This window comes from Netta rufina (assembly GCF_964035555.1).
Source record: "Netta rufina genome assembly, chromosome: 3".
Taxonomy (NCBI): domain Eukaryota; kingdom Metazoa; phylum Chordata; class Aves; order Anseriformes; family Anatidae; genus Netta; species Netta rufina.
In genome coordinates this window covers 24,109,285-24,135,972 of record NC_140125.1, presented here as the reverse complement: position 1 = coordinate 24,135,972, position 26,688 = coordinate 24,109,285, and the positions used below count along the sequence as shown (strand labels likewise).

At 43.0% G+C, this 26,688-nt stretch overlaps 1 protein-coding gene across 3 annotated transcripts; it reads left to right on the top strand.

Annotated features, from left to right (window-relative positions):
* The first annotated feature begins 68 nt into the window (after window positions 1–68).
* On the top strand, window positions 69–26,688 carry AIDA (axin interactor, dorsalization associated). Of its 3 annotated transcripts, XM_084283911.1 has the most exons (11): window positions 69–326; window positions 3,510–3,579; window positions 10,001–10,054; window positions 10,855–10,909; window positions 15,857–15,920; window positions 16,360–16,466; window positions 18,193–18,204; window positions 20,949–21,071; window positions 24,671–24,793; window positions 25,270–25,387; window positions 26,219–26,688. In XM_084283911.1, exons 1-11 carry the CDS (start codon window positions 217–219, stop codon window positions 26,313–26,315), a joined length of 933 nt encoding a protein of 310 aa, XP_084140037.1. In that variant the 5' UTR covers window positions 69–216; the 3' UTR covers window positions 26,316–26,688. The 3 variants fall into 3 exon arrangements, with proteins under 3 accessions (XP_084140037.1, XP_084140038.1, XP_084140039.1); XM_084283912.1 differs by lacking the exon at window positions 18,193–18,204; XM_084283913.1 differs by lacking the exons at window positions 18,193–18,204; window positions 20,949–21,071.

Genomic DNA, 26,688 nt, shown 5'->3' with positions numbered 1-26,688 from the left:
GGGCGGGCGCTGCCGCCCCGGTAGCGATGTCGCGGGCGCGGCCGGCGCAGCCGCCCTCGCTGGGCGGCGCTGGCGGGAGGCGGCCGCCGCGTTTGGTTGTCGCCGCGGCGGGGCTGGGCCGGGCCGGGCCGGGCTGGGCTGTGCCGTGCCGGCGGTGTCGGTGCCCAGTCCCGGTGCCCCGTCCCGGGGTGAGCATGGTGCCCTAGTGCTGGGGCTATGTCGGAGGCGGCCCGGAGCCTCCTGCAGCGCTGGGGCGCCAGCTTCAGGAAGGGCACCGACTTCGACTCCTGGGGGCAGCTGGTGGAGGCCATCGACGAGTACCAGATGTGAGTGCGGGCACGCAGCGCGCGGCTCCCCGCCGAGGGGCCCCGGGCCGGGCCGGGGCAGGGCGGGGCAGGTGGCCGCGGGGCCTAGGCCTTGTGCCCCGGGTCCCCCCCGCGCCGGGGCTGGCCCCGCTGCCGTTATGCAACGCGGGGGGGGCGGAGCGGGGCGCCCCGGCACCGCCGGACCCCTCCCGGGGCTGTGTGTGGGGGGAGCCCGGCCGCGGGCAGCCATGGCGCCCGGCCCGGCGGGACGCAGCCGGCAGCGCAGGGCGGCGCCGGGCGGGGACCCCCGGCGGCAGCGAGGGGCCCGGCGGGCTCGGAGCTTGTCCCGGGGGCTCCCAAGGCGGCTTGTGCGGGTGGGATTGTGCTGGGGGGGGGGCAGGGGGCTCGCACTTGTTGCCCGGAGCGTCCCGGTGCTGACGGCTGAGGTGCTGTGAGGTGCCCCCAGCCCTGAGGTGCCCCCAGCCCTGAGGTGCCTCCAGCCCTGAGGTGCCCCGGCCTCGTCAGCTCGTGGTTAGGATGCTGTGGGTTCAGGTATCTGCAGTCCGCAGCTGGGCTCCGGATCGGGGCCAGGCCGTTACTGCAAACCTTGCCACGGGGATCTTCTCCTGATCCGTGTCTCAGATGACAAAAACTTCCTAAAGTAAAGGAAGGAAAAACATCCCTCAAAAAGTTAAATAACTGCCCTTACCTGGGCACTTGCAAGGAGTGGAGTAGGATCCTAATGCTTCAGACCACCTTGGGAGCACCAGCAGTCACTTCCATTTGACGACTTTCCCTCAGAATGGAAAGCCTAAAGGCTTCTCAGTCTGAGCCTGCTTCGCTAAGAAGGGTCACTAAATGTCCGCAGGCAGCCCAGTTCAAGAGATGAAGCATGGCGTATATTGCCTGCCTCCCAGCATCACTCGTGTCTGATGAGAAGTGAGGTGATCTCCATGCCCTGGCTTTATTCTGGCTTTGTAGCAGTGTGAGATCTTTGTTAGAAAGCTCCTCTTGGTAGTCACACTGTAAGTTACTCTCGCAAGCTTGATCAGTGACTTTTTTACTGAACAGAGAAGTCAGTAGATGAACTCTGCAGCTCCAGAGGAAGAAGAAAGGGAGGAGAAGATCAAAAGATTGCAGGGATTTCCTGGGAAGGAGCAGAACCTTTTCAGTGTGCGTATCCACCTCCTTTAGGTACAGCAGGTGGATTAGTGACCACTTCGATCTCTAGAGTAGAAGCTGCCAGTAAGCAGCACAGAGCAAGATACTTCCACGTAGCTCTGGAGATATAACAGCATGGTTTCGTGCTGTCGCCTTTTCAAAGGGCAACCTGAGATGGGAGTAATGAGCGTGCTGGTGGGCTGGCTGGATGCTGCTGGCGTTGCCAAGGTCGGTACAGATCAGTGTAGGAAGGCTGGGCATAAACTGGTTATGATGAGCTCGCTGACACTGAAAAAGATCTTCTTGAGTTGCAATTAGTCTCTTTCAGGGGTTTAATGGCCGCTGACTTAGAACACAGGTGTGGAACACTTGCGTCCCGTGTCCAGGGGGACCTACATCTGCCCAGGTCGATGATCCGGGAGGTTTGTTACAAGTATCAGCCCTTGCTCATTCGGGTGCTTAATCCCATGAGAGCCCCCTGAGCCCCCAGCAGCACCTTCTGTGTCGAACACTCCAGTCTGTGGAACTTGGTCCGATCTAGCTTTGAACAAGCTTCAAGTGGGACACCAGATGCATTGATGTGGATTAGGGTGTGTGGTGTTTTCTTTTTTTTTTTTTTTTCATTGGTGACAAATGGAAAGAGCATTGTGTCACTAGTGCTTGCAGAATTGTTCGTACTGTGATGCTGTCTGTTGTGGGTGGTGTATTGCTGCTATGGTGATATGTTTTTCTTAAATTGTTGGTTTTAAATGCCCTATGTAGTGCACATACACAGCTTGCTGTTTATCACCTACGTTATACCGCCAGGGCAGCACCGAGGGACTGACTGTGTGTTTGGGTTCCAGCGTGTTTGTGCTTTGTGACTTTTCTCTGCCACCGTCTTTTCCCCATTACGAACAAAGGTTATGGCACGGAGCTGTGAAGTTACATTGTCCCATTGGAACCCTGCTTTGCTACTGCTAGCTGAAAGCTGCAGTAGCTTCAATCCTTGTATCTTTTTAATTGGGCTTATTTTTAGGAAAACAGCAAAGAAATAGTTGAGGTCTGGTGTCTGTTCCTGCCACAGGCTTTGACAGCAGCCTCTTGTTGTGTACGTATCTGTTCTAACCTTCCCTCCCCACCCCCAAACAGACTGGTGCCCACCGCACCCATGGTGAGAAGCTGAATTCCCCTAATAGTATAGCAGTACAAGGTGGAAGTACACTGGGGTGTCCCAAATGCTGCTGTTTTGCCTGAGTTTTCCCCTCAACGCCCCTCTGCACTGCCTTTAAATAAGTATCTACGTATACATACGTATATTTTTGCAGAGAATGACAACAATTGCTCAGTTTTGCTTGTTTAATTTTCCCCTTCCTCCCCAAACGGAAGCCGTGACTCTTCCCATAGATTCCCTCTCTGGCTTCCTTTTGCTTTCTCCAGCTGTTTGCTGACTGTTAGTTCCCAAACCCCTCAGTACTCCGGTCTCTGTGCTGGTAACGGGTGGAGGCTGGGCACTGCATATGATGCTGATGGGGGCAGATGGGAGCTAATGCACCCTGAGGACAGCAGCCAAGGTGCCCGGGTCTCTCATGGTGGCAGGGTGTGTGGCCAGTACCTGGGGTACCAGTTCTTTATGCCTGCAGCCGCTTCTCCTGACCATCAAATTCTCTATGAGAAACACATGGGCTTGCTTTCATAAGCAGTATACTTTATGTAAAAAAAAAAAAAAAAAAAACATGCAAAAAAGGGATGGAGAGAGGGAAAAAAGTCAGTGCTTATAAAAGGGGCTGTTGGTTAGAAGATCGTTCATACCTGTTCTTTCTTCAAGACACATTATATATGTGGTCTTTCCTGCCTAATGTAGGTACTTACTGTGTCTGACTTGTGTTTTGTTTGTTTTGTTTTTCTGTATGGCCTGCCATACATGTGAAAAAGAAACCCTTTGGAGCAGCAGTCTGTGAACCTTTCTGCTGGCACACTTTCAGGAGATGGTGGTGGTGGTGGCAGCGACGGCAGGGTTCTGTGTTGTGTTCTCACTCTTCGATTTTCTCCCCCTTTCCCCAGATTAGCGAGACATCTACAAAAGGAGGCACAGTCTCAGCACAACAACTCAGAATTCACAGAAGATCAAAAGGTAAGTGTTACCGTTTGCTCAGACAAGGAACTTGACTCAGGGGTGTTGATGTGGTGTATTGTTCTTTCTGTCTTGCAGACCAGAGCCTTATGACACCTTTTTTTCCTCCCATAATATGCAAAAACACAAGCAGAGCCCAGTGTGGCTGAAACAGTTGTTGTCATTAGATGTGACAGATGCCCTGCTGTGTAATACTGAAAGTCTCACGTGCCAGAGCCCTTCATAACCTGGGTGTTTCTTTTTGTGGGTGACCTTTTGATAACTTGCATATACAACATTAGCACAACTCATGTTGTGAAGCCTCAATACAAATTGTCTTGAGCCGCAGCCATCGAGGGTGTGTGCGGACAATCTTAGCTTAACATGTAACACCTGACTGGGAAGAGTCCTGGCAGAATACTCCCTACTAGTCTCAATGTTCCTTGTTTATAATCTTTCAAAATATTGAGCTGATTTTACTCCTTCCTCTCTCCTCTCAGATTAAAAGGCTGTTTCTTGTCTGAGCATCATATTGATGCAATTTGATGGCAGGATTTAGCAAGAAAATGCTAGCTAAGGTCCAACAAACTCAAACATCTTCAGCAAAATAAAAGGAAATATTTTGGAATATGAGGTCTTGCTAAACTTTAGTACCTTGTATAAAACCATGTTTTTATTAGGAATACTGAATCAGAGAATGCCTGTATTTCCAGAATTCCAGATGATAAGATCACTTGTTTGTGCAACGGCATTGCCTGAGCCGTGACATTTCCTAGCCCAGAATCCAATGTATGGTTAAAGGGTGCTGGAGTAGTGGGATCTGTGTTTGGAAATGTTAGTCCTGACAACAGGTCTTGGCTACAGAAATTGGAGATGAACTTGATGTGTTTAAAAAAAATCAAAACACAATGCCTCATTTATCACAAAGAAATACAGCTTTACATAGAGTCTGTCAGTGGCTTATAAATGTTTCTTTGACATGTACCAACAAAAGAAAGCAAAGAACTGGCCTCCACTGTTCTCTTTACCTTCTGTGAAGAAGAGGATAAGGCTCATGATAGTCCTAAACTGAGTCACAATCTTGGAGAAGGGTTGGAAGCACCTTTCATGATCTGAAGGATCCTTGTTAACATTGGACAGATGTTTTTTCTTTGATCAGTTCTGCTCTGTATCCCTTGCTGGTATCTTTTTCTAATGCTCTCAGCTATAGTTGTCTTTACTGCATGTTTCCCCTTTACTGCATGTCTCCCCTCGGTGGTTGCTTTTGAAAATACGGTTATTTCGTGCAGGAGAAGCTGTTAACACCACTTCAGAGGTACCATCTCCTGAGGGTATAGAGCCATAGTGACACAGGACTTTGTTTCCAGATGTTCCCTGAGTTGTAGAGAAAGGACCTAATGGTGGAAATGAGTGAGATCAGCCACAAGGAAAGGCCTGAGAGGTTGAGGAAGCAGAGATAAACGACCTCAGATGCAAGTTGTACCACTGCAATCATGTTCTAAGGAAAGAGTCTTCCAAAAGAAGAAATCTGGAGTGGCTGTTCTGAATCCCTGCACAATGATACCTGTATTTATCTCTCTGCTTTCCTCTCTTCTCATCAGCTGATGCACTTAAATTTTGAGCCTTGTTCTCAAATTGTGATGCCTATTTCATTAGCAACATGCATGTAGCCAAGTTCTCCAACATTTTGTGTAGTCTTTCAGTAAGAATGTTCTCTTTCCCTCCTCTATCACGAGTGATGCTAGTCACAACAAATGAGACGGCTGCCTTCTGCTTTCCTTTAGGTATTTCATTGTCCTTCGGGCTCAATCATTTTAAGAATGTGTTTATTTTATTTTTAATAAAAATTTATAGTAACAATTTTTAAATAATTTTAAAGTATTTAAAAATATTTACATTTTATAATTTTTGTATTTATTTATTTATTTATTTAATATTTATGCTGTTGCTTTTGAAACTCTGTACAGCAAAATCTTGTAGTCTGACAGCTCCTTGCTCTCCTGGTGTTCCCTATCTCTGCAGGAGCTTTGTTGGTATAACTTAATGACCATGAGCAATTACTATCATCACTGGTACCATTCATTCAGTGTCTAGGAGTAGAGTTTAGCATGCTTCTAGGCTTTCGAGCAGCTTTATTAACTAGAAGTGTATCTTCTCTCTTGCCACCCCTCAAAAATGTCCATGGTTAAACAGCAAATTTTTCTGAAATGTTCCTGCTGAGGCATCCACCAGTGTGCTATTTCTTCTGGGTTTTGGAAAGTTTCATATTCCCTAATATCTTGTCTTTTCCAGGTACTGTATGTCATGTAGGAGCCCTTCTTTATTTATCTGAATGCATATTTGTATTCACTTCAGGGTTTATCTCTCTGATCTCACAAGCCCAGGCTGCAGATGGCATTTCATAGATTGGAGAAGGCGAGTTTGTGAAGCTAGTTATGACTTCCAGTTGCTTGGTCTACCCTCATTCCAATCTTTGTGTGGATTTACAGCTAGGTGTTATTTTAAAAGACTGTAAATATTGATGAGAATTCCTGTGAGATTGTTACTGTTTCTTGTTACACATGAAGAAGATGGATTTCAGCAGTGATTCTTCTGTACAGGGGGAAAACTACTAGCTTTGCCACTACAAGGAAAGGGCATGACTAGGTTCAAATCCTCAGTCCTGTCTGTCTATATAAACTTTTAACATGTTTGGGTTTACTTCATGCATCACAGGTGGTGGTACAGTGCAGCTATGGCTACGTTGTAATTGATGGCGTGTTACTTGCTAACGTGGTCATTCAGCCTGGTAATCTAACAGCACTTGATAGATAGTACCAATTTCTTTCTTAGATGTAGTGTGAGCCAGTTATTATTTACTTTACAGTAAATGTAGAATTTATGATAAGGATTTAGACATTTCAAGATTTGTACAGCTTGACTTTTTGCTATCAATCCGGAATCTGTTTTGAAAGATTCCATCGTCTTGCACCTTCATTTTGTTGAGGACTATAGAGAAATACAGTAAACAACAAATCATTGTGTTTAAATCTAGTTACTCTGCAACAGTTTTAAGGAGGCTGTGCAGCAATTTCATCACCTAGAAGCTGCGAATATGGGATATTAACATACTCTTACCAATGGACTTAACCTCGGTCTTAACATCTGCATCCTGCTGTTGTTTATTTTACCTTCATTCTCTAAAATGATGCCTTCACTCATGATTAATCACTGCATTTTGCTACATGAGTCGATGCAGTTCGGTTTGGCCGTAGCTGTCAGCTTTCCTTCAGCTATAGCTATCGTCACCCAGTTCTCTGTGCAGTAAATTTGACCTTTAAAGCCCTCTGCTAACCGCAATTGTTGTTTCTTGTGTAGCTTTTTTTTTTTTTTTTTCTTTTGTGCTAGGCTGGGTTTTATGCAGTATTGGAAAATCATGCTTTTTGTGCAATGGTAACTTGCTGAAATACGAGCACTGTTGCACAGTCTTAGCATGATTCATTGAACTACTGGTCTCCTAACAGCCTAGACCTCTCTTTAAAGCCAAACTCTGCTCTGGCTCCGTATTTATGCAAACATCTTTGACTGCTTTACAGTTAGCACAGTCATTACTCACACAACTGCACTGAAGAAACCTTGACTACGAGATCAACTGACATTTTCCTTTCTAATCACCAATTTACATTAAACTGATTCTTAGCCGCTTTAATCTAGCAAAATTAATTATGACTTCAGCCTTTCTAATGAGATGCAGAATGTTTTCCCTGCTGCAAAAATGAGCTTTTGCATGGGATAGTTGCAGCTGAAAATGATAGCAGTGTTTAGCTGCATTTTTAACTTTTGGGTTGGGTGTGGTTCCTTAAAAAAATAGTTATGAATAATGCCTGCTGGGAGCTTGCCATATTTCAATAGATTCCATATAAAACCTATTCTTTACTATTTTAAGACTCCCAAACTCTCTTCAATTAATCTGTTTCTAGGGATATTATTGCCCTTCAGCCCCCAGGAGCCAGAAGACACACATTTTGTACAGCTGTTTGTCCTGTCACGAGTTACCTAGTTCAGGCAGTTCTAAGAATACTGAGTTAAGAATCTGCAGGATTGGGAATGGTGCTGTTGCAGAGCTTATCAGTGAGCTAACTAACGAGACTGGAGATGAGAAGTCTTTCTTGAGACCTAACTTATAGTGTGGGTTTCGTGCTCTGTGTACAAGATGGCGAGAAGGAGAGCAGTGTGAAAATCTGTTCACAAGTTTTGATTCCATAGTGGGGCACTGAGGCTGTGCTGGCACCCTGCAAACTTACTCAAAGCTCTCCTTCTCTGGTGCATTTGGAAGGGGGTTGATCTAACATGGAACTGGCATGCTCTTTGCTCAGCCATGAACACTTGAGCCATAGGAACAGCTGGGTTTTTGCAAATCATGCAGTTGCAGGCAAGCCTCAGAGATTTCCCCTCCCTTCCCCAGGGAACTTCTTTGCATTCCTTTCTTTTATCCATTACTTCACACCTTCCTCTTTGAGATTGTACCTTTGCAACCATATCTTTCCAGATGTTCTCATATAAAAAGGAATTCCTTATGTTACACTGCAGCTGATGAGAAGGATGCAGTGTGTGCTCTGCCTAGGGACTGACAATCTGCTTCTGTAGTACTGCCTGATGTCCTCGCACCAAGCCTGAATATGTATGTACATCTACAAAAACAGTGCGTGGACATTCGTATGTACTCCTTTCCTTTTCAGAAATCTGTTTCCCTAGTCTGTGCTGGAAACGCAGCTGTAAATCTCTGTTATGTGGCAGAATTGATTTCAGAGAGGTAGAAGTTTGTTGACTGAACCTAGGCTGTGGAATTAAGCTCCGCAGAAATGATGAGCCATAATATTTCTACTTTGCCATGTTGCATGCAAGCATGCAGTCAGGTTGCCCAATGTTAAAATTCCCAAACAAGACACCACTGCATATCCTAGGCAGAGGAAAGAACAATGAATGCCCCATGCTAATAATGCACGTGTCACTCACTGCTTTCCTGGAAGGTGCTCAAAAGAACTTTTAAAGATTCTGTGATACTGTACAAGGGGCAGTAACATAAACTGCAAGGATGTAAAGAGTGGATTAATGCTGTGTTGTAACACAGCACTTAGAAGAGAGAACCAGCTGGGGAGGCTTTGGAAGCTTTGAGCCCGTGGTGGCTGACAAAAATCAGCTATCTGAGCCTTTTACACGGTCCGTCTGTTGGCTCTGCCCGTGAGGTAGTGATGTCCGATCTGCTTACAGATCAGCTCCTTCGCTCTTTCAGCGTGGCATACAGCAAACCGACACTGGAGCTGCTTAGCTGTCAGCCCAGGGTACTGAGCTGGTGGTGGCTTAGGAGCAGATTTAGAAGCAGCTGATATCCCCTTGCAGAAGTCAGGGCAGATGACTGGCAAAAGTAGCTGTGAAAGCATGCCCAGTATCGTACCTGCTGCTACGAGTCTCTTGTAGTCCTAAAACACATCCCTAAAACGTAACCCTCCTTTAAAGGGAAGTTCTGGCTTCCGACTGATACCATATAACTTGCCAGATGCTCCTGCCCTTGAAGTTCTTTGCTACAGTTGTACTCTAGGAAATCTTTGCCTCCCCCTTGCATCTAGCTTAAGGGGAGGGCTATTTTTTGATACTGTCTGATTTAAAAGGAGAGAACGAGTCTCTCGTGCATATTTCAAGTTTTATCTTCCTTCTGGGGGAAAACTTTGAAAATGAACTACTTTTCTTTATAGCTTCACTGTTGCTGTTTCTCTTGTCCTATAAATGTTCCACAGACTGTTTGGAATTGTATTTTATCTCTGCATATAGACTTCGTTTTTCTTCACTAAAGTCTTTTGGTTAACGAACAAACTTGTGTGGTCAAAAACAGTAAAATAAACCATGCAGGTGTGTCCATTTGATGCCAGTTACATTGTTTGAATTCCTCTTGATGTTTTTCATCTGCTAGTAATAGAAACAAATGTGACCGCTGCTCCTCAAGCTTCTTTTTTTTGTGAAGCATAAAAGCTTCAGTAGCACTGTCTTAAAAGTAGGACTGCTAGTGAAGGATGGTTATGAAGCTCTTTCTTTCCTTCTACATTTTAAAATAAAGATGAGAAATTACTTCACAGTTTTGCTCAGGGGTATTTTAGCTGGCAAGTTTGAATCCAAGAAAGTCTATTTCATGCTTCTGTCAGACTTTAAGTGTCTTAGCAAATTACAAAAATAAAAACTTAGAAACATACTTTACCTTTATACTTCATTTTGCACCAAAACCTGCAAAAGTGGACCATGCTTTTTCAGTGCTGAGATACTGGGCATTTGTAAACTCTGAGGGGGGCTGACTTGGTCTGTTGGGATTGTACCCTACAATTCCCTAAAAGGGAAAATTTTAACAAGAAGAATTAAAGAAGAATGTGAATATGGAAGAACACAATTTCAATATTTTCTTTCTTCTTTTCAGAAAACCATAGCTAAAATTGCAACATGCTTGGAACTGAGAAGTGCAGCTTTACAGGTATAGTTCTCTTTCCCATGTGATTTCATACTTTGGTGATAGGTAATTAATGCTGGTTTTAGACAGCTTTGTGTCTTCAGGCATAGCTAAAGCTTCTGGAAACAGAACGAACAGCTCCTTGAACATTTGGACTTTCCAGGTTGTCTACACGATGCCCCAGGTGATAAAACCTTTTCTGTTGAGTTAGTAAGTTGAATAGGCTTGCTCAGAGAAGCAGATGTGCTACTAGACAGATGAAGAAGCTTCATCATCAGGGTTGGTGGAGATGAGAATCACTGTGGTGAGCTCTTAGGCTTAACAAAATACTGACATATCCTGTATACTGTAACTTCTGCTAGTGTTACAATGCTGGAGTTATGCCTTGAACAATGTGGGCTCCTGTGGGAGCATCACTTTTGCAGTCTTAGAGGTGATATTACTTCAGAACAACTTGACTGGGGAAGAGTTAAAGTAAGTCCCTCTGTCCAAATGTTCCTGTGCATGGTAAGTATGAAAAACGAACTAGCTCATTTAAATCTTTTTATCTTGTATTAGAACTTGGAACATGGGATACGTTTTTGTTGATAAATGAGGAGTAGCTAACTTTCTGCCTCATCTGTGAACCTAGCCTCAGTCAGGGAGGTTTTGTTTGGTTGTTTCGTTTTGTTGTAGTTTGCTTTGTTTTTTTTAAGACGTAGCTTTGAAGTAACTTGGTATGCTTGAATAAAGGGAACAGCTTGCATGCTTATTATGAGATGTGATAGCTTTTTCTGAGGGGAAAGGGCATACCCAGATTTAACACTCTCTTTGTAATGTCCTAGTCCACCCAGTCGCAGGATGAATTTAAGCTTGAGGATCTGAAGAAGTTGGAACCAAGTAAGTAGTATCTTTGTATTTCAAGTAAGTGACATTCACCAGTGGAAAATATGACAGCGGGATGAATACTGACTGACCACAGTGTGGTTTGACAGTAATGTTGTTTTTAGATAGTTCTTCCAAATATCTGTTACCACATAGGCAGAATTTGATGTGTATTAAGGAATTTAATGTGGGTAACTTCAAAGTATAGTAGCCCTAATGTTTCAGATAATGTATTAGTCTTTTTGTCTCAAGTAATTCTTTGGGTACTGCTGACTTCACACAGAATCATACTTTAGGCTATCAGTTGTGCCTTATGTAATCAGATGGAAAATTTACCTGCACATAACTTACTTGAACTGAATTTCAACACTCTCTGGTCTTCCGACTTGCAGTATTGAATGTATTTTTCTTCTGAAAATATTTAACTTGTGCTCATGGTAGTCGATCACTTGCCACTTAACCACAGTAATGTTATAAGACTAACAAAATTAGGAGTCAAAGTGAGGATGAGAGTTGGTCTTTGAAGGGTTTTGTGTTGTGGCTGTTTTTTTCCAATCTGATCCTGGGTCAATTTTTGGTATGTCAATCCAGAAGTAAATTTTTCATGTAGGAAATATCTGTTTGTCTGCTATGTTTTCCTTCCAGTAACACTGGTTGCTTTATTCGCAAAGTATCCTGATGATCAGAGCTTCCACATCTAAGCAGTATCATCCTGGATGCTGACATTTGTTGTTCTTGGGGAACAGGAGACGTGGAAGAGTTTCTTTCATGATGGGAAAAAAAGGGGGTTATTTTGCTCTTTTCACAACGGTATCATTTAGGGAGATGTTGGGGATAAAAATGATGTGCAGGCAGTGTTGCCACTTGATGAATAAGCAGTTTCTCTGTCCCCGTTCTCTAAGTAACTAACACAGCATCCTACAGAGAAGGTTGTGGAGAAGCAGGACATTGAACTGAGAGGTTCCTAAGGTCTGTACAAAAATATCGAGTCCAGATGCTTTGAAACTGTTCCCCGAAAAAGGAAAGTGGAGGTACACTACAGGACTGCTGGGTCTGTGAAGACCATAAACTCAGGAAAGTCTTAACCGTGTGTTAAAAGTATGAGTTTTTTCTCACTCTGTATATTGCATGTTTTGCCTCTGCATTGTCTGATTTGGGATTATTTTATCGGTACACATTCTGTTTACGAAGTATTTTAATTGTTGAAGTAGTTTAATGACTGTAGATCTTAGACTCCATTAGGTAAATGGCCTTTGAGTGACTGAATGATGGAAGAAGACTCATTTACAAATCCAAGGAAATGAATATTGAAGGGTAAAGCTTCCCTCAAAATGCCTCCTTTTCTTGAAAGCCAGTATTTCAGTTACAGTGCAAGAGTCCCCTTCATCAGAGAATTGATTTCTAGCTGTCAAAAAAATGTTCACCAGCGTGAAGCGCATTCAACCCGCGCTTCATGCAACAAGCGACTATATTAAAACTGAAGAAGAGTGTGTGGCCATCAGTCTTCAAAGACACTGAGTTATTTTCCTTGGAGGAGAACGGGTGCTTCTGCAACAACAATTCACCATTGATGTCCTTGATGTTGCTCTCTGGCTTGGATTGTTCTTTCCCTCTGAATTGTGCCTTTGTTTTATGGTTTATAAGTATATCTTGAACAGGGTAAATCTTAATCAGGCCAACACAAGTAATTTCAAAAAACACTCCATGAAGTGTTTTAATTTGTCTGTTGTCAATTTTTTCTTACATTCCAGAAGAAAAAGCTTTTTTTTTTAAAAAAAAAATAATAATAAAAATAAAAATAAAAGGACTGGCAATGCAAATAAGCAATTCCTTTGTTAGGTCAAAACATTTTGTTAGGGTGGAATGAAAACAGCTATTCACACAATTTCTGTTGATTTAATTACTTTTGTGCCTGAAGTGGTCAAAATGGCTGAGAAATTTATTTCTGGTGGTGTTCTAACAACCAGGGCCCTTAGATTTACTTTTTTTTTTCCCTGTGTTGTCAGGTTCTAACTTTTCATAATTGTTAAGGTTGCATTTTGCACTGAAGCTGTTGGCTGGCTTTGTTTCTAGGATTTGTCACTGAATCTCTTGTGCTAGGATAATGCTACCGGAGAGTCCATACATACAAACAGTTCTTTTGAGATTATGCTGTGTGAAATCATTGCCCACACTCTGGATCTTGCAGATCTTTTTCTTGTTAAGGCTTATGCCGGTGTTATAACACACTTTAGAATTAGACAGGCTGTGTGCCAGTACTGGCATCTGTGTGTAAATGAGATGAAGTGGATCCAGAACTGCTCTAGCTGAAAACCATGTGTTTTGGTGGGTCGGTTCGGTGACCTCCTTGGGCATGAGAGTAACACTGGCAAGAAGGTGTATTTGGGAAGGCGCAGAACAGTCTTTAAAAAAGATTTCTGTTGTAAAAGCAGCATAAATACAAGGCACGTTGCTGGGGATCTGCCCTTTAGTTACACAAACTGCGAGCTTTCTGTGAATCATTTTCTAAGCAGCAGCATTACAGAGGGGAAGTCCTCTTTACTCCAGAAGACATGCACACTTAAAAATAAATACATAAATAAAAGTAGCTCTGAAGTGTGGGTGTCTTATGCAGTGTTGCTAAGGAGATTCCTACTCGTTATAACCTAATATATTTCCTGTTATCTGATAACTTTGATTTAAATCAACTGAAACTGTAGCTTGTGAGAGGTGTAAAGAGGATTTTCCTTTTCCTCGAAGGGTGGATGTTGCATTGCTTCTGTATATTTCATCAGACTGAGAGCTGCAGATCCGGTTCTTATCCTGATGATGTGTTTAAAGGGGTGTGTTTAGTAAATCCCAGTATTGTGACTTTGCAAAATTACTTGCTATTAGTGACTAAACAGAGTTGAATGCATTCTAAAAACTTGATCCACAGTGCTCTGCTGCAAAAAGGCAAGAGATTTTGGGTGGTATTGCCAGAAGTGTTTCTGATCTGAACACTTAGCATCATTTTTGTTAATACTGTCCCTGGGAATTTGGAAAGCGCTGAACTGCCAGAAGCAGGTTTGATGCCAACATGTGTGTAGGTGCAGCTCTGTGGTAGGAGTGTGTATGCCTACCTGTGCATTGCAGGTGCTGTAAAGCTGTCCACCTATTTCTCATGGTGCTCATATTGCTGGAGTACTTTGTGCCCTCTAGTGATAACTGAGATTATTTCCGAGAAAGCTTTTTTAGGGGATGTTCATTTGTGTCGTGGGAGAAGCCGGTTACGGGAAGAGGGCAGAACCTAGTGCATACCAAACTTTGGAAGAGGGAAGGAGAACTACTGCAATTTCTGTCACTTCTGTATGCCGTGCCTCTGAGCTGTATGAGATATTACTTTACTGACGTTTTTCTATTTGGGGCAGTTTCGCTTTTTGTCTTGGTATGATAGAGCTTTCCAAGAGCAGGGGAATTCAGAGGGAGATAAAATCCCTTCTTTTCCTGAACCTGAGCTGTGCTGGGAGGCTGTTGTCTGCTGATAATCAGCCACTTTCCTGTTGGGAAGCGGCTGCGATTCTTTGCCACCCTGTTGAGATCTGCCTTGCTAATCCCTCAGGGCAGAAGCCTTGAGAGAAGGAGAGACTTGGCGTCAGTTTTGTCTGTCACACATCTAACAGCAGACAACTTAAAGCTCTCTCTGTATGTACGTATTGTGTCCCCCTGGAATCAGATAGCATCCCCCTTCTCAGGTCATGGTAAAGAAATCAGAAAAAAATGATGAGCAAAGACTGGGAAGGTTTTTTATTTGTCTCTGTATAGTTTACTGAGGGGTTCTTTATTCACGGTAGTGTTTGGATGTCTGGTAGCTAATGATGGAGCCCACATGGAGTGATGTGACTATGAAGAAAGACAGAGAAGCTCTCCTGCTATACTGGCTGAGTTATAACACGCAGAGACAGAAAGGGCCTAGCAGTGGTTCTTTAAACATAGCTGGTGTGTAAGTACATCTGGGATTTTGTGTTATGTTAGCACTGCTTTAACGCAGTTTTGTTCTCCTCCAAAAGTTCCAAGGGGAGATTTCAAAAATGTGCTTTGAGAGGGCTTACTGCAAAGTGAGACCAGTGAGAGGACTTGTTCTTAATACCTCCTGTCTCCCCTGCCCAGGCCAGGATCCTCATTCTCTGATAGGGACTGCCTCTCTCTGCAAGCTTTCTTCTCTTTTTAGGCCTTTTAGCCATTGTGAAATGCTTATTTCTTTTATACACTTTTGGAAATACAACTTTTACTAGTTAATGCTTTCAGAAATAAAAGCTAAAGTTGTGATTATTAAAACTTGAGTAAGGTCCTAATGCAAATGGCAAAGCTGTGGTATTACAGTGAATGTTGGAAGGTATAGCCAACGTTTCTGGATCTAACGCTCAGATATTGCTCTGTGTCTCTTTTGAACTTTGCAAATCTACCCTCCACGTGCAGGAGGAAGTAGGAAATCTCAACTAAGTTATGTGTTACCAGCATTCTTGGACTCCCACGGTGGCTCTCTGAATGTGCAGGGTAGGTACCTGTATGCTTAAGCATGTCAGTTCTGGAGACTTCAGACTGTTTGGAGCCGATTCCAGTAACAACATCACCCTTGCTTCAATAGCTACCCAAGGTTGCTACCATTACCTCAGGGGCCTGTAGCTTTTCCTCATGGTGCTTTTAGTTCTTGCTACGTTTATCTTCCCTGCCTGTATAAATGTGGTGGTTAAGTACTGCAGTCACAGTTACCCAGTATGAAAGTTGTAGTGACATGACTCATCAGGTCTGTACTGATGTTTAAAGTATGAGATATTTTTTTTTTGGCCATGATCTGATCCTTTTAAAATTGTTTTGTGACGTTGCAATGAGAACGGACCTAGTTGTGCAAAGTGGTAGAATTAATGCTTATTTAGGAAAATAGATTCTTACTGTTTTTTTTGTTTGTTTGTTTGTTTGTTTGTTTTTGTTTTTTCTCTGCAGTCTTAAAGAATATCCTCACTTACAATAAGGAGTTCCCCTTTGATGTTCAGCCTGTCCCACTCAGGTAAGAGAGAGAACTGTGTCACTGTGTGTTACGCATAGGTGTCTGAACGGGCATGGTCTGGGAACTGCTGCATGTGAGACCTGAGAACTTCTAGAGCCACCTACTTGCTGCATTACTTTGGGTAAACTGGTTAAAAAAGAACTTCTGAATTCAGGTTTTCTAGGTACTACTAAAACCAAAGCCCTTGCTTTTGGTAAAATCAGTATTTGGTAGGCCCTACATCTCTCTGGAATTGTCAGTATTTTCTCTTGTTTTTAGACTTTGTGCTTTATGTGTAGCAGAAAGCTTTCTACAGCAGTTAGCTAAGCTTTCTACAGTAGTAGCTAATGTGAAATGACATTAAAGTGTGTGCTCCTGTTCTATACTCAGTTGCTGATGTGCAAGTTGAAAGCGAGATGATGAGTGATCTTTGGTCTCGCTCTTTTTTCATATTTCACAGGAAGATTTTAGCACCAGGAGAAGAGGAACACTTGGAGTTTGAGGAGGATGATGAGGAAGGAGGAGCTGGAGCAGGGTCTCCAGACTCGCTTCCTGCTAGAGTTCCAGGTAGGGGCACCAGCCTTGCCATACCAACCTATACAGCATGTGTAAGTTCTGTCTCTTTCTCCACCTGTGATTTTAAAAGTTTGGATGAGGAGCACCAGGCTGTATTGGAAACTCTAGTTCTGTATTGGAAAACCACAAAAGTGACCTGTGGACTTTTTTCCTCAGCAAACTATCTCCTATTCCAAATAGTTGTACCCCTAATCTGTGAGGCAGTACCAGCTACCTTATATAATTTGTGCATTCCATGCACTTTTTTAACCATATTATGTGAAGTGTTCCAAACACATTCAGATAGAAACTGTGGCAATGTTTGCTCCTTCAAGGAGCATCACATCCTGCTAGAGATGTGGGGAGTTGTTGCTGGTTAGTTTTCTGTTATGTCATCTGGTGAGACAATAGCTTGGACTAAAGTCAAGCTTGGGGAGGAGAAAGAAGAGTAGCTTTGGTTTGCTAACTTTAGTGCTTGTCCACACGAAAGCATTTTATAAGTGGATATACCTACTGATTCTGGAGAAGGTCGTCTTGGAGCCTCAACTTTTGACAATTTAATAGGTAAAGAAGTAGGAAGTCACAACAGAAGTTTTGTTGTTGTTGCTGTTTTTTGTTATTTTTTTTGTTTCATTCCTGATGTAGTTTATTTGCAGTAAAAACAAATTTCTAGTTTCAGAGCAGGCTGGCAGCCTTCTTATTTCAAGAAGGAGATAACAAATAGGGAAACTAGAACTGGAATTATGGTTGAAAGAGATAGTATAACACCTATTGGAAAATTCATTTAAGGCTTCCTCTGAGTACGTGTGTGTATGTCAAACTCTAAAGTCTTTTTGATTATGTTAATGTGCATAATTACATTTTTTTCCTGCATGGTATTAAGTATTAATTTTTTTTTTCTTTGACAACTCTAGGTAGGTAGATAGATGTCAAGTTCAAGGAAAAGGGAGATGCATACTTCTGGTTCTTTTTCTGTACTTTTCAGCACACTGGTTATTTAAGGTGTAAGCTGGGGGGAAAGTGAGAGATATCTTGAGTAGCTCGTGATATGCCTGTGAATCAATCAGGTTGTGACTATTACCATAGTTACCTCCGTGCACCCTGTTGGCACTGTGTGCATATAACGGACGTAGAGACGGTGTGTGTGCTTAAGAAAGAATCTAAGCTGACTGTAGGCAGGTTTTGTCTATAGTTAAATTATTCTCAAAGAAGTAGAGTAACTAAATCCGAAAGAAGGGAGGTTTGAAATATATATTTTCTCACAGAATTATTCCTTGGTAAAACCATGCTTTTAAGAGGAGTTGCTCACACCTCTTCTTACTGATGTTTTACATTGTCATCTACTTCATGAACTGTCTGTCCGACTTCTCTGAACCTTTTTGCATTAAGGTAAACCTCCCTGTAGCTATGATAATCTGAACCCCTAGGGTGTTTCTGTATGAGTTGAAAACAGATCTTGTTTCCCTCATGAATGTAAATTTGTGTGGCGTTTCTGACCTTATGGGATGTTAGTTGGTTGCTCTTTCTGTGGGTGACAAGGTTTAAGCGAAAGCAACTTGCAGACATCTGAGGTGAGCCTGGTAAATGGACTTCACATATTGATTTGAGAGAAGTGTTGCACTCTTTGCTTCAATATGCCTTTAATCCGTAGTGCATAACTATTGTCTAACTGACCATTGTCTTGTCTTCTACATGCATGGCTTCATCGTTATCACATTGCACCATTCATCTAACCCAGGAGCCAATGAAGGTATGATGATAACATTTTAGTACATACTGTTATTTCTCTGATCATGGTCATGTAGCTGTAATGTTTGTCATTCAGCTGTTGCTTTCAAAGCTCAAAATACAGCCTTCAGTAACATGGTACTAGGCATCTAGGGGTTGGTTTTATCTCCCTTCAGTAGCAGGAAAAGGGAAACTCTTATTTGGTGACATATGTTACATTGCTCTCCAGAAGTCTTAATGTGCTAATAAAGATGTGCTGACTTGTAGAGTAGCCAAAGGCAGGAATAGCTAGATTTTCTTTAGTGGAATACACATTCGATGAGCAATCTTACATTAAAAAATATATATATATATACACATGTAGTTACACTTCTGTGCTGTGTGAAGACGAATTGACCAGGGTCTTGCTGTCCCTGCCAGCTGAGGTTTCCCATCTGCCTTTCTCCTGGTTATATACTACTTTATTCCACTGCTGTGCTGACAAGAGCTTCTTCTGTGGTCTATTTCTGTTTGTGAACCCAGCAGGAGACCCGTCACCTTTTCCCCTTTCTCTGAACTGGGGCTGGGTCTGGAGAGACCAGGCACCTCTGTCTCGGTGGCAGTGAGCTATTAGGTTGGCTCACCTTCATGCATCTGAAACGCACTTGTAGGGGGACACTAACAATACATAATAAAATAAAATGTAGATGCTCTCTTCCCTCTCTGGCGATGAATTCCTGCAGTTGTGCTGGAAATGGCTGGTACTATCCTCATGAAAAACCTCAGAATTAGCCTGCTGAAGACTTACGGGCTCAAGCTGTGGCAGAAGACGGGCAGTGTGATGGGTGATCGTGGCTCATGTGGGACAGGTTACAGTCAGCTGCTTTAGTCCATTGCTGGTTTAGATGTGACTCCAGCTGAGGCAGCAAGGAGAACACATTCCTTAAGGACCGTCTGTCACAATGTCCCCTTACCTGTTGGAAGTGGGCTTGACTTTTTGTTCATTGCAATTCTGGAATTTCATACATTCTGGAAAGCGTTTTTCAAGAACAGAAGAATTTTTCTCAAACCAGAATTTTTATAGTAAGTACCAGAGTCTGATACATCTCATAGATGATTTTGGTGTGTCAAGTATCCCGTCACTTAGCATATTTCAGAGATGGATAGGAAAACTGGAAGTTACAGTTCGTCTCTCTTGGCAGGGCATGCTGCTTTTCGGAGACAACTGAAAGGCGGTAGACCAAAGTTTTGTGCTGAAGAGAAGGCCCTTATCTGCCTTCCATTAGATTGTAATAAAAACTTTGGCTTTTAACAGCTATTCAAGTGATATAGCAAGATGAACTAGATTGTGTATGCTTCTTGGCAGAAAGGGATGCTGTCGAATAAATTCACTTTTCAAGATACCGTATACTACGGTCAGAAGTCTGTCCCGTTACTTTAGAAGAGTGGGTCAAATTCGGCCATGACGTGTTGTAAAGTATCCACAGAGGCGGTACCTCGGGGTCATGGCTCTGCTGGTAGCCAAGGCAGGGAGTTACAGATACGTGGTGTCTCACAGATGGGAATCCAGACCTTGATGGTGGTCCTGAACGGGGGACTGAGTGCAGAAGGGCTCATAAGATCTTGCTGAGGCTGTAGTGTTAGCACTGAGTACACTGCCCCATCTTTTAAAGCTAGTCCCTCTAATGTGATGAAAACTCCTCAGTTCTCCAGCTTTTCAAGCCTTGATAGGGGGAAAAAAAGGATCAAAGAAAACCCAGATTGGACTTGCCAAAGGAAACTATTACTTTGTTTAGATCTCAAGCCTTGGGATAACATTTTATTTTTCAATTAGAAAAACAAAACTTTAGATTAAACTTGCTCATGAGTCTGAGCATTTCTTGTCTTGGAGCTTATTCATCTAATACCAGAGACAGGCCTGAAGCCTGTCAGTTTTCTTTAAAATCCACATGAAGAAGCTGTCCCTCTACTGATTACAGAATCTCTCTTTATTTTTTATTTTTTTACGGCTTTTAGTAAGTTTGGTAATTTTGTTTTCTTGTCATTTTCATTGTCTTCCTCAACTCTACAAGGATTCTCATGCATTGTCCACAGTGTGTGACCACAAAGATTACCTGATCCTAAATTTGCTTGATGAAGAGCTAGGAACTGCTTCCTAAATGCAGCAGGAAACTTGAGGGATTCAAACACATTTTTTTTACTCCTCCGTTTAAGTACAGATCAATACAACTTGGATAATTAAGAATGTCTCTTTTGATTCCCTTGCACCCAGTGGGATTCGCAACAATGCCATTTTCTTCCTTGTTCTCCCAGCCTAAATGTTCAGCATGAAGCCAAGTCATGTTCAGCGGGGTGGGTACTCTTGATTATGTGTCTGAACTTCCTGCAGCTGCAGATTGAATCCAGCTTCCCAAATTTAATCCTGAAAAACTATATAAATTGAATTCCATGCATGAGTTACTCTGCATGAGAGCAAGAAGGAACACTTTAAACAAAGCTTTTCTCTGTTCTTAGGACGTTTTTTTTAATTTTTATTTTGTTTTGTTTTACAAATTCATTTAACCTGAGGCAGTCCTGATTTTTTTGGGGTTGCTTGTTTGCTTTTTTGATGTGGACTTAGAAATCTGTCATTTAATGTGTAGACACACGCTGTGTGCTGGTGGGATAAGAAACCTTGGGCTTGGCACTCCGTTGGAAAACAGCCTCTTCCATGAGAGGTGATGGGGTGAGCAAGGCCTCTGCTGTAAAATGACTCAAAGGATTAATGATGTGTTTTACTCTTTTCAGGTACTTTATTACCCAGATTGCCATCTGAACCCGGGATGACATTACTCACCATCAACATAGAGAAAATTGGTCTGAAAGATGCTGGGCAGTGCATTGATCCTTACATCACAGTCAGTGTAAAGGGTAATGATTTCTGTTCCTGGCTCCTCATTTCTAGTTTGCAGAAAGTATTTTCTGAAAGTAGCATTTTTTATTTATTCAACCTGCAGGGAGAAGTGTTTGTTTGGGCCTGCATTTATTGTTGTGGTCTTAAGGCTTCTGCTTTTTCGAGGGTGGAAAAATCCTGTATTTGGGAGATACTGGGAGGTGAATCACTGCAGGAGAAGCGCTCAGCTGTGCCTTCCCCAAGCTGGAGGACGAGTATTAGTGACTTGGCAGACCGTACTTCTCTATTTCACTTCCATTAGCTGACTCTTAAGTACAGATCTGTTTGGACTGCTTGTACTCCCCAGCGCATATTGGTCTCTGGGCTTCCTGGAGACAGCAAACCACAGCCCACTGGCTCCATTCTTACCCTATCATTAGGCCAACTTTTTAGTAAAACAAAGATCTTCTTACCAAAAGGAATGGGTATGAAGTTGAGAAGCAAAGCTTTAAAGTGCCAGCCTTGGCACCGAAATATTTCAGCTCATGTGTTGGGCTAACTGTCCCCTCCTCAAGAGTCTCCGTGAGTCTGGAAGAACCTGTGTCTCTGTCAGCTGCGGATATGTGAGGTGAGGTTTTCTCACTGTTTCAGATAACAACGTGGTTGATGGCTTTTGCTTGAGGCTGAGATTTTTGGTATTCAGTCTTTCTGGCAGGAGCATCTGTCTCATCCCCGTTTCTTAGAAGGAAGCCACTGTAGTCAGAGTTGCGTACCTTTATCCATCCTGCTTGACTTGTGCTCATCTTTACAATCTTTTGAGGTGTATGATTTTTCTTTATCAGATAAAAACTTGCAGCTGAGCTCTGTTCCGTTGGTGGCAGCCTCTATTCAGTTGTGACAGCGACCTTCTCTATATCCTCTTTCGACGTGCTATTAGTCCCAAGTGTAGGGATGTGATGCCTGCGTTACCAGGCTGCTTCACCTGCTGGACAAGTTCTGTGTCAGAAGTGGGGGTCACGGCGTTGAATCCCAGCGATGTTCTCAGATGCTACCTGCCAACGTACATACACAGGGAGCCTTACCTAATCCTGCTTCCTGGGATCATTTTTCAGCAGTGAAGCTGGAACATGACTCTCGCCTTCCTCAGCTGATACAACTGCCTTTTTGTGTTCTCAGTCTTAGAAATGCGCAGTATTTGTGTTTATGGTGTTGCCTCAAGTATGCAGCATTATTTTTAGCTTATGTAACTATTTGTCAGGCTCCGTTTCTCTAGTCACTTTTGGATCTTTCTTTGCCTCCGCTATGCCAGAAAGCTGAGGGACGGGTGACTTCAGTGGTGAGGCTAGCTGGATGGATGTGGGTTTAATCAAACTTAATTCTTTCATGCTGAGTTTTTCTTGGCCAACAGGGAAATACCAGCGCTAACAGGGTTCTAACGTTGGATCCTGGAACTTATCAGAATTTGTAAAGCAAACATTCGTTGTTCCTTTCCACCAAAGTGTTTCTCAGTCCTAACTTACTGCATATTGTTAAAATTGTTGCTTGTCTTCAGAGCTAGCTTTCATTTCCTTTCTGGAGCTGAGGGAGGCTGTATTTCTAGGCTTGCTTTCCCAACCACTCATTCCGTTAACGTGTGGCACTTCATTAGCAAACTCTTATAAACAGCAGCTGCCAAGTAATGATGTAGGAAACTAGTGTCAAAAGGTGTGTGTGTAGGGGGTGTATCACCTCTTCTAGTAATGGTGACCTTAAACTTTATTTTTTAAGATTTTTGTTGAGTAAAAGTGACTCAAAAAGGTCATTTTGTCCATATTATAAGGAGTCTTAGGGTGATCAGTTGTTGGTTTTCCTTGGTGTTTTTGTTTTGTTTTGGGGTGTTTTTGTTGTGTGTGGGTCTGTGTGTGTGTGTTTTTGTTCTGTTTTGTTTTTAATTAGGCTGCTGTCCTGCAGATCAGCAGAGAGATGTTCCTGCTGCCATGTTGGTGATCCCTTTCCATTCCCTGAAAGAAGTGTGTTCAGCAGTGCTTCAGGGCCCCAACCTCAGCAGAAAGAGTGTTGTCTCTGGTGGCTTGTGCCTGAGCAGCGCAACTGGTGCTGACAGCTGGGGTCCAACCTGTGGCCCCCTGTACCTCTGACTGTAAAAAGCAGGAGAGAGAATGCATGGTGACCCAAGGAATTGTGGTGAATGGAGTTAAATCCAGTTAATCTTGACCCAAAGATTTGTTTGTGGTGAATGGAGTTAAATCCAGCTGGAGGCTGGTCACTAGTGGTATCCCCCAGGGCTCAGTACTGGGGCTGGTCCTCTTTAATATCTTTATCGATGATCTGGATGAGGGGATAGAGTGCACCCTCAGTAAGTTCACAGATGACACCACGTTGTGTGGGAGTGTTGATCTGCTCAAGGGTAGGAGAGGGATTTGGACAGGCTGGACCGAAGGGCTGAGGACAATGGGGTGAGGTTCAACAAGGCCAAGTGCCAGGTCCTGCACTTGGGGCACAACAACCCCAAGCAGAGCTACAGGCTGGGGGAAGAGCGGCTGGAAAGCTGCCTGGCAGAAAGGGCTCTGGGGATACTGGTCGATAGCCAGCTGAACATGAGCCAGCAGCGTGCCCAGGTGGCCAAGAAGGCCAACAGCATCCTGGCTTGTATCAGGAATGGTGTGGCCAGCAGGACTAGGGAAGTGATCGTCCCCCCATACTCGGCTCTGGTGAGGCTGCACCTCGAGTGCTGTGTTCAGTTTTGGGCCCCTTGCTACAAGAAGGGCCCTGAAGATGGTGTAGGGTCTAAAGAACAAGTCATATGAGGAGCAGCTGAGGGAACTTGGGTTATTTAGCCTGGAGACAAGGAGGCTCAGGGGAGACCTTACCACTCTCTACAGTTCCGTTACTTCTCAAAGGAAGTTGTAGCAGGGTTGGGGTCAGTCTCTTCTCCCAAGCGACAAGTGATAGGACAAGAGGAAATGGCCTCAAGTTGTGCCAGGGGAGGTTTAATTTTGGTATTAGGAAAAAATTCTTCAAAAGGTTGTGAAGCACTGGAACAGGCTGCCCAAGGAAGTAATTCAGTCACCATTCCCTGGTATTCAAAAAACATGTAGAAGTGTTTCTTAGGGACAAGGTCTAGTGGTAGACTTGGCAGTGCTAGGTTAACCGTTGGACTCGATGATCCTAGAGGTCTTTTCCAACCTAAATGATTCTATGATTTTGTTGCATCGAGTCAACAAAGCAGGGGGGCCTGCAGTGATTGCAGTTTGTATGAGCCGTGCCAGCTTTGACCTGCACAGAGGGGCACCTTTGGTGCATAAAACTCTCTGCTGGTTCCGCTGGCAGTTCTGAAGCCCTGCAGACATCTTGCCTGCAGAGGGAACGGAATCATTTGTTGGCAGCAGACAGAAATGTCCCCTTAAAAATGGGAATCACTCCAAATTCTCATCTTAAACTGTCAGAACTCTACCTGCTTTCACGTTGCGGTAAAAGATAAAACTCACTGACTATGAAGGGGTATGATTACCCCTCTCCGTCCAGGTGGACATTAACTTTTTGTGAGAGTATGAGGATTGATTCATAAGCATCTTAAAGGAAGCAGAACCTTAAAGTCTGAGAAGCTTCTCCCAATTCTCGTGCCATTTCTTTCCTGCAGATTTGAATGGGATAGATCTGACTCCTGTGCAAGATACTCCTGTGGCTTTGAGGAAAGAGGACACGTATGTCCATTTTAATGTGGACATCGAGATTCAGAAACATGTTGAAAAACTAACAAAAGGTACGTGGTATGAAGTAGCAGAAGCAGGGCCCGGGAGCTTTGGAAGTGTGGGTAGAAGGTTGCTCCTATCTAATAAACAGGCCATGCCCGAGCTGCTGCAGGGCTCAAGATCCAGACAAGGATAAAAACAGATGTTTGTATCTTATCTTTTCCAAATTGGTCACTGTGATGACTTGCAGACAAGGGAGGAATGAATGAAAACAAATAAAAATGCAGCAGTCTGCTCTGCTGCACAGGTATAGAGTTTCTTTGTGACGCTTTTAGTTACTGGATGTGAATAATTGAGTGAAGAGTACAAGCTCTTGTGACTGTGATGATGAGCATTGTAAGAACATGGTGTATCTTTTAAGTAAATTACTAAAGCGTTGGAAATAATTTCATCCAATATATGTAGAGCATCTTAAATTGCAGATAAGTATTAGGATAACTGTTGGTCATAATTGCTAACTTCACTATTAACCCATTTTCTGTTTTAGGTGCAGCTATTTTCTTTGAATTCAAACACTACAAGCCTAAGAAAAGGTTTACTAGCACCAAGTGCTTTGCTTTCATGGAGATGGATGAAATTAAACCCGGGGCAATTGTTATAGAACTGTAAGTGACTTGCAGTTATTAGATGCCGATGACAGAGGAACTGAACTATCCTTCCGTTAGGATGTGTAGCTTGTATTGTGGAAGGTTTAATGAACTCATTGGATTAAGTTACAGGAGGACTATTCTATTTTTAATAAAGAAGGGGAGATAAAATGCTTTTAGACAAACAAAATAGCTATAGATCTTTCTAAAATATATATATATATTTCCAAATAAAATGCTGGTGTTTGTAACTGAATTTTGTATCAATTTAACAGATTCTGTAGGGGAGATTTTCATTTTGATGTCTGCTTGAATGTCAGATCAGCTGTACTTAAAAAATTTTTTTGAACTTCCATGATCTTCTGATACAGGACTTCTGTGCAGGAAATATGAATTGAAACATGGGATTCTGATTTGAAGTAGACTTTTAGGAACACTTCAAAGCAGTGTTAGGTGGTTGTTGTTGGTTTTTTGTTTGCTTTTTCACTTAGGTAAAGAAATGCATCAGCCAGTTATAGTGCACATCAGTTATGATGTGCATCCTAACCTTACTGCGTGGGTGAAGGTCTGTCAAGTGAGGGTTTTGAGTGTTTGCTTTCTCTTTCCAGGAAGGAGTGAACCTTGCAGGTGGGGACAGTTGTAGGAAGAGTGCTAAACTTAATCTTTGGTAGCTGGAGTACTTCTTTGAATTTCTTCCTGTAAATCCATTTATTGTTGTTCCAGTAAATCTCATCTGATGTATTTAAAGATTATGGTAATAGGATCAGGACAGGACAGGCCTTCCTAGTGTGCTTTCATCTTCCTCATAGCCATTAGGACTTGCAGTAATTTACTTTCTTGTGCTTACAGGTACAAAAAACCCACTGACTTTAAAAGGAAGAAATTACAACTGTTGACCAAGAAACCACTTTACCTTCACCTCCATCAAACGTTGCACAAGGAATGACCCTATTTGTGAGACTTCTGTGAACTGAACCACAAGTCATGGTAGCTGTGTGTAGTAGCCTTAGGCTTCAAGTGGCAGGAGAACGACTGTGTCCATGCCAGTAGGTCAAACGGGACCATCACATCCTGCACAGCACTCCTTCAGGGTCAGAGGCAAGCCTACCAGCCAAGTGCAAGTTTTTTTTTTCAGTACCTTCCAGATACAGGTTTTTCTGAGAGCCCTGAAATATTTTGACTGCTTTTCCTAATTTTGCTGTTCATCACTTTTTATCGTAACCATTATTATCCTTTTGCCTCAAACTCCACCGAAGGTTGGAGACTGCCCCTTTGCCAAACCTGTAGCAATAAAGATGTGGCAGGCCTACTAACCTGTT